General features: G+C 43.7%; 3 protein-coding genes across 11 annotated transcripts in view; 2 read left to right on the forward strand and 1 right to left on the reverse strand.

Annotated features, from left to right (window-relative positions):
* KNTC1 (kinetochore associated 1) overlaps positions 1-5,050 on the forward strand; it is a 31,558-nt gene extending 26,508 nt beyond the window's left edge. The window contains exons 59-63 of the mRNA XM_088175997.1: positions 501-630; positions 1,512-1,601; positions 2,109-2,254; positions 3,036-3,126; positions 3,376-5,050. Of these exons, the coding sequence (XP_088032123.1) occupies positions 501-630; positions 1,512-1,601; positions 2,109-2,254; positions 3,036-3,126; positions 3,376-3,423 (505 nt within the window). The 3' untranslated portion in view covers positions 3,424-5,050. The remainder of the gene's footprint in view (positions 1-500; positions 631-1,511; positions 1,602-2,108; positions 2,255-3,035; positions 3,127-3,375) is intronic.
* Positions 4,784-8,302, reverse strand: VPS29 (VPS29 retromer complex component). The gene is made up of 4 exons (XM_014875023.2): positions 8,174-8,302; positions 5,830-6,021; positions 5,422-5,657; positions 4,784-5,139 (listed from the first exon to the last, which is right to left on the reverse strand). Exons 1-4 carry the CDS (start codon positions 8,285-8,287, stop codon positions 5,022-5,024), a joined length of 660 nt encoding a protein of 219 aa, XP_014730509.2. The 5' UTR covers positions 8,288-8,302; the 3' UTR covers positions 4,784-5,021.
* A 359-nt stretch (positions 8,303-8,661) lies between these two features.
* RAD9B (RAD9 checkpoint clamp component B) lies at positions 8,662-16,099 on the forward strand. 9 transcript variants are annotated; one of them, XM_088175996.1, is made up of 11 exons: positions 8,662-8,825; positions 9,718-9,788; positions 10,601-10,750; positions 10,950-11,064; positions 11,512-11,611; positions 11,714-11,820; positions 13,497-13,603; positions 14,044-14,108; positions 14,591-14,713; positions 15,013-15,265; positions 15,532-16,099. In XM_088175996.1, the coding sequence occupies exons 1-11, from the start codon at positions 8,735-8,737 to the stop codon at positions 15,661-15,663; spliced, it is 1,314 nt and encodes a 437-aa protein (XP_088032122.1). In that variant the 5' UTR covers positions 8,662-8,734; the 3' UTR covers positions 15,664-16,099. The 9 variants fall into 9 exon arrangements, with proteins under 9 accessions (XP_088032122.1, XP_088032113.1, XP_088032118.1 ...); XM_088175991.1 differs by adding an exon at positions 9,873-10,066 and having other exon boundaries at positions 8,805-8,825; positions 15,013-16,099; XM_088175990.1 differs by lacking the exon at positions 8,662-8,825 and adding exons at positions 9,024-9,039; positions 9,873-10,066 and having other exon boundaries at positions 9,689-9,788; positions 15,013-16,099.
* Positions 16,100-16,192: the final 93 nt, after the last annotated feature.

The raw sequence follows: 16,192 nt of genomic DNA on the forward strand, positions 1-16,192 counted from the left end.
GTCACAGTCCTGAGCTAACACTGCCCCTGAGCATTCTGTGCATAAACCAGACTTGCACTGCAAAAACCACATTGTTTCATTATTTCATTCACCACCCACCAGAGCTCACAGAGCCTGACTTGAACCAAAGTTAGTTTGGAAGTAGAATAGGTTTGAGTTAGGAGGGAACCTAAAGATTATCTGGAGGGAGATCCTGCACTACTGTGCAGACACATCTGTACCAAAGCTATGCTCTGGGCAGGTGGCCAAAGATTCCCCTCAAAACAGACTGCTTAGAAAGAGAAACTGAAGGTGTGATTGGGGTTTTTTTCAGGCTAAAAAAATCCTCCTGAGTTTGTATTCAGTGAATCTTCACTTTGCTTGGCCATTTCTGAAATTACTGTGAGGTGGAAACGTGTTGCTCTACCCGAGTTCCAAATCTCAGGGCACTTTTGCTGACAGCACTGAGCCATCCAGTTAAACAAATCACAGCTGAGAACTTCCCTCCTGATCTCCTGAAGGTGTCCTGTCCTGGCTGACCTGGATATTGTTGGAATTGCTAAACAATACACCCAGCTGGACCTCCCAGCTTTTGCCCTGGGGTGCCTCTTGGTCATTCCTCACTCTGAGAAGAGAGAGCAGCAAATTCAGGTAAATCAGAAGTTTGGTGTGTCCTGTCTCTGCAGGGGAAATGTCCTTAAGCATGTCCTGATCACCAGAGCAGGTCAAAGCTGAATTCCAGTTAACTTTCAACACATCCCTGCTGATAAATGCTCAACATCTGCCACCCTCAAAGGCTTCTAAAGAGATCATGTGAACACTTCCTCTTCTTTTTTCTTTTAAAAGTTCAGTCATCCCCAGTATGTTTGTCATCTGACTTTGCCTTTAGAGAATTTGGGGATGTTTTATAGGATCCCACTCACAAAACACAAGGGGGGAAAAAAAAAAAAAAGTTAAACCTAAGCCAGAGCAGATTGTAAGAAAAGTACTGAGTCCTACAGCTGAAGGGTGTTGAGTTGGAAGCTCCTGACTTCAAAGTTGTTTGATGTGCACAAGTTCTGATAGAAACCTTCTGCCTTAAAGCCACATCCTCACCATCCAAGAACCTTGGCATTTTCCTTTTTCTCATTTGTTTCCATTAATTTCTGCTCTGCATTGTTCTCCCAGATGAAGCATTAGAGGCTCTTCCCATATTGGTCACCAGCAAACTGGGACCAGTAAAGACACCTTAAATTCTTAAGGCTTCCAGTCATTGAAGTTCCCCTCAGAAAGGTTTTCCCCAAATCACAGTTTAAGTGTAAGACAGCCTGCTGCCAATGGGTCAAAAAATCCTGTGACAGCTACAGCAAAACCCCACTTGAGAGTTAAAAGCAACACTTTCAGTCCAAGCACACAGACCCTGGCTTGACAATTCTGTGTTTGCACCTAGAATTTCAAAACATTTCTGAATAAATCAGATATTTTTTCTGAGGGGAGAGTTCCTGCTTTAATCAATCACAGAATAATAATGTTTTGTAACTTATTTTCACAAGGGTTTGTTATCAACCTGTAAGAAAGAAACTGTGCTGCAACAATTGGATGAACACATGGACACTGGAGAACTGGTAGCATTTGCTTCCCAGGTAAATAAATAAAATTCACTTCACTTCCCTTTGACTTGGAGGCTTTTTTGATAGGTAAGTGTTCACAGGACCTTCTTTTCTCTCCTCTGATCTTGTCCAGCCTTACTTGACATATTGTTCAAAAAATCTAAAATACTTGTGAAATGCATTTTTATTTACGTTGTGCAACTGAAAAACTTCTTGTACTTACCCAGTGCTGTCTCTGTTTGGAGGGCAGCAGAACCACCTTTATTTTTTTTTAATAAGTACTTGAAGCTAAAAGGCCAAAGGCTTTAGGAAATTGCACTTTTGCCTTGTCTTGAGCTGCCTCCCTATGGGCAAGTTTAAATCATTTCTCTCTCTGAATCTGGGCTCAGTTTTCATAAAATCTGCCATTTCACAGCATGGAAAAAACACCCTATTCTCTATAGGGTCCAATATGAAAATTATAAGCTCTTTCCATTCAAAAGTAAAATCTCTTTTGTCTAAAATATCAATACTTTTCATTGCTAAAATTTCAATCTACAGATCAGCTCTTTGGTTTTGGACAGTATCATCAACGAGAAGCTCTATGAACAGTTCTGGAAAACCAAATATTATCCACTATTAAAGCAACACCTGATAAACACCCACAGAATAAAAGAGCTGGTGGATTATTTTGCCAAAAATAACTGGTAAGTTAATAAATGGTAAAAAAATCAGGTGTAACTGATCAATTGCAGGAATTAAATCTAGACTTTATTTAATTTTCTTCTGTTTGAAGTCATGGAGGTTTTCTAACACTTAGTCTCCAAGGATTTCTAAAGCATTGACGAGTTAAGAAATAAATTTTACCTCACTAGGACAGAGTTTTACAGCCATTCAAGATGAAGTAACAAACTGTTAAGCCTGGACTAGCAGCACATCAAATGCAGTTAAAACAGAAGAACCAGAGTGAAATAATCAAAATCTTGACCTTACCTTTAGGGGAATCCAGCTCAGGGGCATCACAGAGTCACAGCTTCAGCAATAAGAACACCCAGAAAAAAAAAATAAATGAGCTGTCTACACTGAAGACTTGGGAATGGGTGTTTTTGCCATGAAGTTTCAAGAATTAAAAGCACCTTTTTGTGCTCCACTTAAATCACAAAGGGGATTGGATTGGCCCCACTCACCTGTGGGGAACTCACAGCACCTGGGCACACTCAGAGCCCAAAGCCTGGGATTGCAGGGCACTGTTCCCACTTATCCCACACAGACTGGGACAGGAACCAATAAACATTTAAATTCCAGAATATATTGATTTTATAACAGCCCTGAGTCAAAGGCAAATTTGTTTTCTCCACTGGGAAATGACAGGGCCCATCTGACTTCAAAGCTATGGGATCATACTTTGGATTTTTACTTCTGTTGCCTAAACTGTTGGCATTTTAGAGAGCTTCATTTGACAAAGTTGATCAATTTTGCCTCTTACAGCCTCGATGATGCAAAAGCCCTGATTCAAGAGTATCAAGAGAAATGTGGAAACCCTGCTCTGGCAGATGTCCCAGCATCTGATCTTCTGCAGGTAAAACAAACCATTTCTGCAGTATTTTCTTCTTTTTCTCTAAAGACTTTCACCCAACTTCTTGCAAAAACACCTTTTCACTGATCTCTTCAGTAACAGGTATTGTATATAATAAAATATCCCTTCATTAAGCCAAACAATTCATTGTACCTGAACCAAATCTGTGCCATCATTTCCAAGGCCTTTCCCAGGTCCTGGATCCCATCCCATTCTCCTAAGCCTTATTAACGTTGTTCTTTCACCTTCCAGATGTACCTGAATGGATCAGAGGGATCCTGTGTCCTGGAAGTGCCATAAATTAGGTCAAGATTTACCCTTTTCCCTTCTCCTGGCAGGAGGTGGGGCTGTGCATTCAGAACTCTTGTACTGCTCAAGAGAACATCAGACTCAAACCCCAGAGCTTTTCCCAAGAGCGTCCACAACCCCTCCACATTTTTTCCAGCTGTTCTAGGCTGCTTCTCCTCCATTCTCCACCCCACAAAACCAGTTCAGACTCACAGCAGAATTTCCTGTTTGTAGTCATCAGTTCATACTCAGCACTTTAACTTTGGGAATGAGTAAAGTTTATTTCCTTTACTAATGTATTTCCCCATGTTCAGGCCTGCTGTCAGGACCACAACAGAACCTTGTCATCACTGATAAACTTTTATAAAACTGCAGGGGCTGTGGTTCATGTAAAATACATTGTAGACAAATTGTAAGTCTAACTTTACAAACTTATGTATCAATTTTGGCCTTTGGGTAAAAATAAATAAACTTATGTGTCAATTTTGCCCTTACAATATAAATAAAAAAAACCCCTCATGCATCAAATTTCCAGGATTCTATAAACCTCTTAATTATGAACTTGTCAGTAAATTGATATTCCAGTCAATAAATTCTCTGAATATCACGTGCCAAGATTTTCTTTTCAACTTTGCTCTGACTTCATGAATTGCAATGAGCCAGAGGTTCTTGAGACACCAGCCTGAAATATGTTTTTGTCCAGGGCAAAGCAGGTTTATTTTGAATATGAATGAATTATTTAGTCAGCTCATGACACAGAAATAAGGGTTCCAGCTGATGGAAAAGTCATAATCCAAAGGCCAAGGAAACTGCCCCCCATCCTAAACATTCTGCTGGGGGGAGGCAAAAGATAAAAATCTGTTTTGTTGGAAAGTTACAGCAGTTGTGAGAAAGGGGAGCTGTTAAATACATCCAGGTCCCTGCAGCTGTGGGAACAGAGGAGCTGTTTCTTGAACAACCCATATTTATCTTCAGCAGCTTGAAGAGTCACATGGGATTGCATCAGTGAGAGCCTCTGTGCAGGAAGTGCACAAAAAATGGAGTGTCAGATGTGAGCCACAAATAAAGGAAAGCCTCTCCTCACTGGTTCTAGATTTAATGAGATCATCATTCATGAAAGCACAGGGAGACTCAAACTTTCTACGGTGAAATTATGAGGTAACTGTAATCCTTTCAGAGTCTATCATGCCCATTTTACTCCCTTAACTTAGTTGAGAATGTTAAATTGAGAAAATTAACTATAAACTGGATTCTGGAGCAAACACAGAAACTCAATCTCTGTTCAAGCCCTGTACAAGCATCCCTTAGAAAGTGAACACCAAACCACCACAACTGCTGCATTCTTCCCCAACACCACCTCACCAAGCTCACCTTTTCTATGAAGTGGAGTTTATTACAACATTAAGGAACAGTATTTAGACAGTTATCTTAATGGAATATTTTACAAATCAATTCATACAGAGGAAAGCAAACACAAGGTTGTTTAAATTCATGACAAGAAGTTACATTGTTAAGCTGTTAGTGACAGTGCAGGGCTGTAAACAAGCAATCAAGTTTTGGAACTTGAAGTTCAGGAGATGGTAAAAATACCAGACAAGCAAAAACATTTTTTAGGATTTCTTGTACTCAATTCTTTCTACCTTCACATCATCTCCAATTAGTTGATAGACATATGTAACTACTGTAGAAGCCTGGATGTCCATCAGCACAAATGAAGGAATGATGTTGCTGGAAAGAGAGGAAAAAATTCATAGTGATTGTGAGTCTATAACCCCCTTACTGTTTCACCACTACTTAGCAGAAATAACTTCAAGAAAAATGGGAATTAATTCTATAAGAACAGCACATGAGATCTGAGGTTGTGAGTATTTCATGTTTCAGTCCAGGAGATTGAGCAAGTACAGCTGTGTGAATTATACAACTCTATCCTCCTCCTGCCATTTAAATCAGAAATATTAACCCTCAGGAGTTTGTTACCCCCCCAAAAAAATCCCCCCAATATTCACTTACTTCTCTAAGGCATGGTAGGCTCCTGTAGCTGATCCTGGGTTGATATAGAATTTATTTTCGTGTTCAAATGCCTCAAATTTGTGTGTGTGTCCTGAAATGAGGATGTCCACATCAAACTGCCTCTGGAGCAGTGCCAGGCTGGCCATGTCACCCCAGGGGATCACCTGATGGCCGTGAATCAGCCCAATTTTGAACTGTCCAACAGTCACAACTTTCTGCTCAGGATAATTCAGGTTCTAAAAATAAAGAAAAGAAACCAAACCCAGATTAGACAGTTTTAGATTTAAACCCAACCCTATGCAACACCGAGAAGGGCAGAGCTCAGAAACTCAATTCACCGCTTTTACTTGAATGAACTCCAAATGTAAAAAACCATAAAAGATACCCCAAAAAAAAAACGGACACTACCTCATCAAAGTCCCCTCTGACAACATGGACATCCCCAGCCAGGGTCTTGAGGTAGTCATAGGTGTCCTTGGTGCAGAGGTTCCCTGTGCACAGGATGTGTTGGATCTTGCCGGGCACCAGCAGCTTTTTGAACTTGGCCGGGAGGCTGTTGCAGCGATGGGGGATGTGCAGGTCTCCCAGCACCAGCACCAACTTCACGGGCACGAGGGGACAGAGGGTGACAGACACGGGTTAGGGCACAGGCAGCACTGCAGTGTCCCCTGCAGAGCCACAGCTTGGCATCTGGACCCCAAAGCTGCTAAAGTAAGGATGGAATGGTGATGGAATTTGGCTGTACCACAGGAAACAAAGGGCTTTGCCAGAGGGGGCTTTACAAACACAGCTCTACAGAATTATTTGTGGCTTGTTGCTGAAGGCCAGCAGTGCAAGATAACACATTATTGTTGTATTACCTGATGTATTTTATACAAATTTGGGGGCTACCATAAACTGTCCCACTGTTTTTTCTCTCTAACATGTTTCAAGCACAGACCTGGCTAAGCTGCAGCCATTTCTCTTAAAAAAACTCTTCATCCAAGTTTCTCTCCCCTTATTTAAAAAAAAAAAAAAAAATTAAAAAGCAGCAAATTTGCAACATGTGTTAATGGCTGACCAGAAGAGGAAGCGTGTTCAGAGTCCTCATTGTAGAAACCACTGAAAAACTGAATAAGGCTAAAAAATAACAACAAAATACAAACAGGGCACTGCAGAGAAGCCAATCCAGGTCACTGCACAGTGTTCCTGTTATCACTTCTATCCATTTATAGTTTCAGATGCCAGAATAAAAATGTAGTGGGGGCTTCAAAATTAAGGACTGAAATGATGCAAGGCCATGGCTTAAGAGCACAGGCTTTAAATCTGCAAATAAAGCAATAATGCAAGCAACACAGGGCAAATTAATTGTGCAAAAAGGGCATGAGAAGCTCTATAAAGCAGGGAATGTTATGGCACTGCTCTGGGAAAACCCTGGATCTGGAGACACTCAGCCCTAGGAAATCAAAGAATGGCTCCATATTAAAGAGATTTTTATCTTCCACTTCATTTTAGTGAGGCAGTTCCTAAAATGACACCCTCAAATGTGTTTGTAAAGGACACAGCCCAGATTTATTTCTATAAACATATATAACTAGGCTAGGAAATTGTATTTTTAAAGATTTTTTTTTTTCCTCATGGATTTTTAGGCCATGCAGTTACCTTCAAGCTAACAGTCCTCAAAAAGGCAGAAGGAACTTGGGAAGTATTTTTGATTCGTTTAGGATTTGTTGGGTTTTTTTTAATATTAAGAACACCTCAGTGCCACCATCAAAGCCATCTAGAGACAGATGGTTGAAAGTATTGGTTACATAATACAAAAGCTTTTTAATCAACGAGTGACCAATTTAAAGTGAAACCAGGAGAGGGGAAAAAGACATTTTTTATGGCCTTTGAAAAGTAAAAAAATGGGTGATTTGGATTAAAAATTAGCAATAAATAGATTGTCTTACTGCTACCTAAGGGACTTAAGTGTGCAGTACCAGTTATGTATTTGATATTTAATAAAATTATCCTGCCACTCACAAACCCCACCGGGCCAGCAGTGGGTGCACTCAGCTGACAAAATGTAAACCCCACATTTCCCCAAAAAAATCACATTTCATTCATTACAGAAAATTATGGCAAGCCTCAGTAACCAAACCAAATGAACAGCACTGCAGAGTGTTTAATCACCACAGGTATCTACAGCTTCAAGCAGTGGCGAAAAATGACAAAACACCTGGATTTTACCAGGGATTTGGGTGTGATCTGGAGCACGGATTGACCAGCGGCCCCTAAATTCATCTGAGGCAGTGACACGGAGCAACACGAACGAGCCCTTACCACGGGTGTTAGCGAGAGCCAAGGAGTGACTTACTCTGTGCCCAGCCTGATTGGAATGAAGGAGTTGATTGCAGGGGATGAGAAACAGGGCGGAACATGATCAATGTTAAACGAGAGGAAGCAACAGAAGAGAAAACACAGCCAAATGAACGGGCAAATAATAATTAATGAATTGTCGATGTTATGAAAGAAGCGTTAAATAATATTTTTTTTAAAAATTAATGCGATTACGATAAAATTAATACAAATTATAAACGGGGTTCCTGCAGTGACGGCCCGGCCCTCACCCCCTGGGGGCCTCGCCTCAGCTGGGGACCGCCCTCCCGCCCGCTCTCCCCCGGCCCGGCCGGGTCGGTCCCGGCCCCTGTGGCCGTGCCGGGGGTTCCGGTGTGTCCGGGGTGTCCCGGCTGGGGGTCCCGAGCAGGTCGCGGGCTCGCCCCGCTCTCACCATCGCGCCCGCTCCGCTCCGCTCCGGCCCTCCCGGAACCCGCCCGGCACCGCCCCCGCTACGGCGCCTGCGAAGGGACAAGAGAGCGCCGAACGCGACCGTGCCGCGTTCCATTCACTGGGCTTTTACACACGCGGAATGAAAGTTGGCCCCAGAAGGAGCCGATAATGAGAGACAGACAGAGAGACACTGATTATTTATTTCAGAATTGCGCAAGACTGGGTGTTCCGTGGTCTCCCACAAACCAAGCGCCCCAACTATTAAAACATTTTACTATTTATGCATTTTAGGAAACAAAGGAATTGGTGCTCATTAGCTACAAGTTACATAGTTCTCTTATTAATTAGTATTCTATTGGTAATTATTCTCTTGCTTGTCATGCTAATTAGTGCCATGCTCGGCCTTTCTCTTTTTCTGGGTGAGTGGCGTTTCCTGGCTCTGTCCCTGAGCTGGAGCAGCTCCGGTCTGTGCTCTGGGAGCAGGGACAGGACCCAGGGAATGGCTGGGTTGAGTATCAGGGGAAGGTTCTTCCCTAGAGGGTGCTGAGCACATCCCCAGGGAATGGTCACGGCCCCCAGGCTGCCAGAGCTCCGGGAGAGTTTGGACAACGCTCTCAGGGACAGGCTGCGATTGTTGGGGTGTCTGTGCAGGGGTAAGGATTGGATCGATAATCCCTGCACGCAACTCGCGACAATGCCCAACTCCGCAATCCCGCAATTCCACGATTCCCCCATTCCAGGCTTCCTCATCCGGGGCCCCGCGCGGCGCAGGCCCCGCCCCCGCGGCCGTGAGGGGAGGGGGGGGGCGGCCGTGAGGGGACTGAGGGGCCGCCATGAAATGCGTGATCGGGGGCGCCCAGCTCCGAGGTACCGGAGCCCCGGGGAGCCCGGCACAGGCGGGGATCGGTGCGGGACACCGAGAACGCGGCACCTCCGGGGCGGCCCTGGGAGGAACACGAGCCCCGGCAGCGGAGCGGGGGATTCGCCTCTCCCTCATCCCAGAGGGATGGGCGGGATGCGCTCGTGGGAGTTGTTGGGATGTGCAGGATTTGGGGACAGGCAGGTGGAGATGCCATGGCCTGGTTGATTGTCCCCCTGTGTGCCCCCCTGGCTACAGAATTCTGTGCCCAAAGCTGCTCCGCCACTGCCACAGGCAAATCCCCGGGCCCTCTGCTGGGTCCCGCTGTGTTTTTAGGATTCCGTCTCTCCAGATGTCCCGTTGCGTCTCAGATTTTCCATCTGTTAAATGTCATTTCTAACCCCGGTGGTGGAGTTTTGTCTGATGGATTTAATTTGTGGTATCACCAGCTGCTGCAAAAGGACACTCGACATTCGAGGTGCCTCATCAAAGGCAGCTTTTCAAATCATTGAAGGTTTGGTTAATTAAATTTTAATAAAAAAGAAAAAGTAACAGTTTCCAACCGTCAGTTTTCTTCCAAATGTATAAGAAATTTGTAATATTTCCTCTTGAATTTTTCTGGAGAAAGTGCAGTGTCACCTTTTTATTTTAATTTAGAATATTGCAGTGTTTTCTTTCCCTGGCAGTGTTTGGAAAAGCAATCCATGCCATAGCACGGATTAGTGATGAATTCTGGTTTGACCCCGTAGAAAAAGGCGTAAGTGAATTTTATTTATTCTAACTTAAAAATCTTTATTATAAGCCAAATATTTATACTACTGGATATTGTTTTTTCCTACAGGTACCTTTCAGTCCATCACATTCTCAGCTCCCTCCAGTTTCAATATGGACAAATGCCATATTTTCTGTGATTGTAATTATGCAGATTCCCTCATGGAAGATTTCGTTCCTACTCTGCCCTAAGATCCTTTGATTTTTTTGTTGTCCAGGATATCCGGATTAATGCCACAGGGTTCTGTTGTCACAGGTCACAAGGTTTGAGTTTTGTACCTCTAAAAACAACATGTTTTGTACCATTGTGACTCAACAGGAAGAACACATCCATTAATGGTTCTAATTAATCCAACACCATTTCCAGCAGAATTAGTGTTTTCTCCAGAGGTTTCTTAATTAAAAGTGATCAGCTCTCCTTGACTCACTTGGAGGATGGAAAATCACAAGTGGAGAGACTTGGTTTTATACCTGAATAATTTTTGAGGTGTGAGTGGTGGCTTTGCTCAGCTGTATGGATCATGTCCCTCAAATGCCCAACCACAAGCTGGGTGCTTGGGTAGCTCAATTATTTATTATAAAAAAAATAAAATAAAAATACATATTTTAATTTTTAGAAAGAATTTTGAGATGTATATTTCCAGATTTGCTGGTGGCACTGAAGCCCAGAGGAAGCTTTTTTTTAAAAGGTTCAAGTTTTGAATTAATAAATTATTTTACTTCTATTCCTTCAGTATTTGGATTCAGTAATGTTGGAGGTCTTTTCCAACCCTAATGACTCTGTGATTCCATTTCCAGCTTGCCTTAAGATCAGTGAACTCCTCGAGGTCAGCATATGCCTGTGTGTTCTTCTCATCCATGTTTTTCCAACATTACTGCTGGACAGCTGTGTCCCAGCCATGTCAGAAGGAGAAGCAGTTATCCCTCCCCTGTAAATTGATAATTAAGGTACATTTTAGCGAGTTGTTACACACAGCAGCAAATTAACCCAATTCCCAGCTGAAATTTTAGTGGGTGAGGATCAGCCTGGGCTCTCCCAGTGTCCCCAGAGCAGCTTGAGATAAACCAGGCTACAAACCCAGGGAAATTACATTTATTGCAAAGCTGCTCAGGGAGTAACCTCTGCACTGATTTTTTTTTTTTCCAGTCAGTTCTCCCTGTGTTTAGATGTGTGAATGTGCTGGAAAGGAATGTAGAGAAATGCAGCATCTCCACCAACCCCAGTGAGCACCACATCACCTTCCAGCTCCTCTGCAGGCATGGTAAGGTCACAGGGGAGTTAAAAACCACAACAGCTTTTAGGATAATACATTGAATTAGTTCTGCAGACAACTGAGCTCCCTTAGCACATCCTTACCCAGAAAGGCAGAGATCTGTAGGGTTTGTGTTCTGCATTCCACTCCCATTTTTATTATTTTACCTGTTAATTACTGATTAAAATTAGTTTCCCACCCTGCATTTGTTGCACTTGTTGCTGTTCATTTATTTCTTGTGGATCCTTAAAAATCTCGGATGCTGTCCAGGCACAGCAAAGAGGATGGGGAGAGTCTAAAATGGCAGGTGGATTCCATTTCCTCTTTGTGGTGAGTTATTCCCATAGAGCTGGGCTAAGTCACTTGGTAACTTCTTATGTTGAACAATTAATACTTTTGAAAAACCCTAAAATTCCAGCCAAGCACTGATTTTTTGTTCATTTCCTTTACACTCAGGTGTTGTAAAAACCTATAACCTGACATTTCAAGAGTGTGATCCCTTGCAGGCTGTTTTTGCAAAGCACATGTGTCCAAACATTCTTAAAGTCCACTCCAGGTAACAAACACAGACTTTTTTTTTCCAAGTTTTACTTTCTAATGTAACAAATGCTAAATAGTCATAGACAGAATTATTTTAGTGTTGAATGACATTTTATAGGCTGCTGGCTGATGTGATGATTCACTTCCCAACCAGTCAGGAAGAAATAACCTTGTCAGTAACTCCAATGAAAGTTTGTTTCAAGAGTTACACTGAGGAAGACACTGGTAAGGAAATTCAAAATGTGAACCAATACTTGGGCTTTTAACTTTTTTTTTTTTTTTTGAGGTGAACTCCAGGAATAATAACTGTCACGACACAGATGTGGGATGAATTTTATGGCTGAACAACATTTTTAACAGAACGTTATAGAAAGAGATTTTAAGTCATGCTGCCACCCTCTGGTTTTAATAAATTAAATAAATTTAAATAAATTGAAACATCTTCCTGGTGTCAGTGGCAGATCTCAGACTGAGCAGCCAATTGAAATAAATTATGCCACTTGCTGTAGGCTTGAAAGAGGTAATTACTGTGCTGCAAGAGCAGCAGCCTGGCAACTGCCAGGAAAAAGGGGATAATTTTATGTTTTAAAAAGAACTATTTAAATCTGAATACCACAATTATAGAATTGATATCATTAGAGAGTATATTTTCGTCTGAGGACAGCACAGAGTGTCAGTAAGCCCTGCACTGTTACTGCCATGGTCACATCTCCAGGAGCTGGAGAACGAGTGGAGATTCTTGGGGTGTGACTCAAACTAATTTTGAAGATGTAATTGTGGTTTTGAAGTAGAGGTTCTTGTGTAGCATACAATAAAGAGATGCTTTTCATACTTGTTCTGACCAAAGCTGGGGAGAATGAGCCGGGAAGAGCCCGGAGCACAGGGCTGGGAACAGGCTGAGAGAAGGATCCAGTGGGAGAAACTGGCTGGAGAGAAGCAGGGCAGAAATTACCGAAAATACAGAGATTTCATTTTGAATGACACATTGGGCGACTTTAGAAACATTCACTTTCCAGGACTATTTTAAGAAGGAAAGTGAGAAAATGGTACAAATGTAAAGAGGTACCAAAACCCCGGTGAGGGAAGGGAGAGGGGCAGTGACAGGCAGAGAATCTCCGTGCCTGCAGCACCTCCCGTGTCCTTCGAAGCCCTGGGGCTTCCACAGAAATCAAACCCCTGCCACAGCTACAGAGCCTGTGTGAACTCTGAGATAAAACAAAGCTCCTGAGCAAAGACAGGGAAGAGTGGGAATAGCCTGGAACGCTTCCTTGGCAGCCTGGCCTTGCCGGGGAGCAGCTCAAGCTGCTGTGGAATTTCTCTGAGCTCCCGGGGACTGTCACACGCCAGGAAAACGCCCTCTCACTTTCTCTTCACACACCCATTGACAGCCACGGGGTAATCTCATAGTAACAACAAACTGAATACCTGAGACTGAACTGCCAATTTCCTGTGTCAGGAAAAGATTGTGATTTAAAACAAAGAGCCTCAGTCCAGCTCCATTGTGCTCTGGTGATTGTCAGCAATTTTGATTAAAGTCACGCTGCATTTTGGGCTTCCCATCCATGCAACAATAGACAGCTGGGAATAATATTTGTGATGGATGCCCGTGGAAGAAACAGATCTGCAAGAACAGTAGCAGGTGTTAGGTTAGATCACACAGCAGAACATAGAATAGGTTCTGTTAAAATCCATTCAAATCTACACCATGTATTGCAAATAAATTGAGGATTTTACTTAATTCTAATATGTATATAAACTAAACATTTATTACTGTCAACCACTATAAAAACAGTTATTTGTTCAAACAATGCTTATGTAAAAACCTCAGGGTTACAATCACAGCTTTGTTGAGTTCAAACTTCACTGCTGTGAGTCCCTGACTTTGTTGTTATCTCAAACAGACTTTTCAAGGACGATGCTTACTGAGATACAGCTCAGTCCAGAGGAATTTGACTACTTTCAAGTTGGAGTAGATTCTGAAGTGACATTTTGCCTTAAAGAATTGAGGGTAAAGTAAGAATTTGTCTGGGAAGAAAACCCATTTCTCATTAATTTGCCTGACTGTACCAGGACAGCACAGGATGGTTCCTGTGGAATAGCCCTGGGCTGTCTCCCACCAGCCCTCCTGACAGCAGCAGGGTTTCACCACCTGGTTGAGGATTAGCTTTAAACCCCAGGATCCTCAGAGCCTTTGAAAGGCAAACAAAACCCTTCTGAAACACAGATGTGGTTTCTGTGTGGGGCAGACACAGCACAGCTGCCCCATCGTGACCAGGGAAGTTCTCCATGCAGAACCTCTGGCAAAGCTCTGGCAGGGAAGGACAGAAATTATTCTCAGAAGCAGCATTTTCCCCCTGTGTTTGCCAGTAAACAGCAGCTGGGATAAACTTACATTCCAATATTGATGTCTGGGTTTAACAAACCCTTCACCCCCACCCTTCTCTGCAGGGGCTGCTGGCGTTTTCTGAAGCCACGAGCGTTCCTGTGTCCGTCCACTTCGACAGATGTGGGAAGTACGTGTGGGAGCTGCCCTGCCTGGGACCCCTGCAGGCACCCAGAGAACTCTGGCTGCAGATTAGAACAGATTTCATTTCAAACCAAAGCCGTTTCTAACCTGCAATCCAGAGTTTGTAATTCCATATAAAGCGTGGGCATTGCCAAGGCAGCTGTGCTGACTGATGAGCTCGCTGTGTATGAATTACCTGGACACCTGCAGGCAATGATTTATTTAGCACTTTAAAGAAACAATATGTTTTCTGAATAAATACAATTTTAACATATTTAATGCTGCCATTTGACTCTGATACTGCACAGCATTTGCTGATTGGAGCAGTGAGATCTGTAACAGGAGCCCTGCTCTCACTCCTCAGCAGCAAATACAGATTTTCAGCTTTTCAGAGAAATGCTTTCTAATCCCATAGGTAGAATCACAGGATTTGTGTCACCTCCCACAGGATCTGTAATTCCCTGTGCTGTTCTCAACACTTGTGTTTAGACCCATTGCTTTCAGCATCGAGGACCTGCTGCTGGAGGCCAGCTTTATCCTGGCTACCTTGTGTGAGGCTGAGAAGGAGGCAGCTTCCCCAGAGCCTGCCTGCTGCCCACGGCCCTGGGACAGGTAATGGGGGCTGAGGGGGGCAGGTGGCTTTAAGAGGGTGAAAAACTCAGGTTTTCACAGGAAAACTCTGAACTAGAGGGGTTCAGGAACATCTCAGCAGCACAACAGTAATAAGGGAGTACAAGAGAGAACATTCTGTACAAGTTGCTGCTTTCTCATCTCCATGGAGTCTGGGCACAGCAGGAGGGAAGATGCTGAGAATCGCCTCTAAAGCTGTAATCTCTTCACAAACAGAAAATAAGGATATTCCAATGAAACACAAAGCCAGTTACTAACCTGCCCTACTCTGTCCAATCCAGCTCGAGGACTGGCATGGATAAGTCTGACCAGACCTCCATGGATGGAGCCAGCAACACAGACACAGCCACTTCCAAAAAGCCACAGCAGAAGGGAAACACTCCAAGCATAAACTCGGCAAAACCTCCAAGTGCTTTGTCAAAACAAGAGGTAAAAAACATTCCCAGAGGCACAGAGAGGGATGTGCCAGACAGAGCAGGAGCAGCCATGGCCAAGGCAGCAGCAGGAGAGGCCACAGAGGCTCCTTATGAGAAGGTGAGGGAACTCCCCACGGTGTCAGCAGTGGAACCCCACAGCTGCTGTTTGGCTGAGCACCCCCACATGTGCTGGGGGTTTCAGTGGGATCAGCTGTCACAGCAGCACAGCTGGAAAACCCCAGCACAGCTGGGAACACTCCTGGGGGGCAGGTGGGTTTCACTGGGAAAAAAAAGAATCTTAAAAGTGGCAAAAGGTACACAAATAATTCATGCCCAAATTCTGTGTCACAGAATTCTTACCTGTACAAATATTGCATTTTCCAGTTCCACTCCTTATTCTTTGGAGCGATCTCTTACAAGGAGAAGGAGGCCATTGGTGACACCTTCCAGAGTTTGGTGACAGCCAGTGACCCTGAGGAGGAGTTTGGTGCCTTGCAGAGCTCCCAGGTTCTGTAGTGCAGGGGTCAGGGTCCAAGGACAGACAGTGGGGAGTGCCCGGGAGGGAAGGGCAGTGCAGGCCCAACCTTTGGCACTGGTGCTGTGGCCCAGCAGCACAGAACGTTCTGGAACTGTCAGTGCTCTTGTAATGGCACAAATTTGGTTTGTGTGTTCTGCAGGAATTTCTGGGGGTTCTGCTCTCTGAACACTCTCACTAGAGAGAGGATCAGTTTGAATTCAAACTCTGTTACCACATCAGTAAATGAAGCTGCTGTTCTGGTTGAGGTTGCTGGAAAAATAACCCAACCATGCCCTCTGTCCCAGCCAAACCCAGCCCAGCTCCAGGAAAACTCAGGTTTTTACAGAGACTCTGCAGAACCAGCGTTTAACTGAAAAACCAAAGTTGTCACAGAACTGCATTTTAAAAAATAAAGGTTTGTGTTTCAGACTTGCATTATTCTTTTCCTTCCCTGCATCAGGGGCAGTGCAGTATTTCCGAAGTCACACTGGAACCCAACACTGAAATTATTCCCAGTCCATTAAAGGA

Source organism: Sturnus vulgaris, chromosome 19 (assembly GCF_052056855.1).
Source record: "Sturnus vulgaris isolate bStuVul1 chromosome 19, bStuVul1.hap1, whole genome shotgun sequence".
Lineage (NCBI taxonomy): Eukaryota > Metazoa > Chordata > Aves > Passeriformes > Sturnidae > Sturnus > Sturnus vulgaris.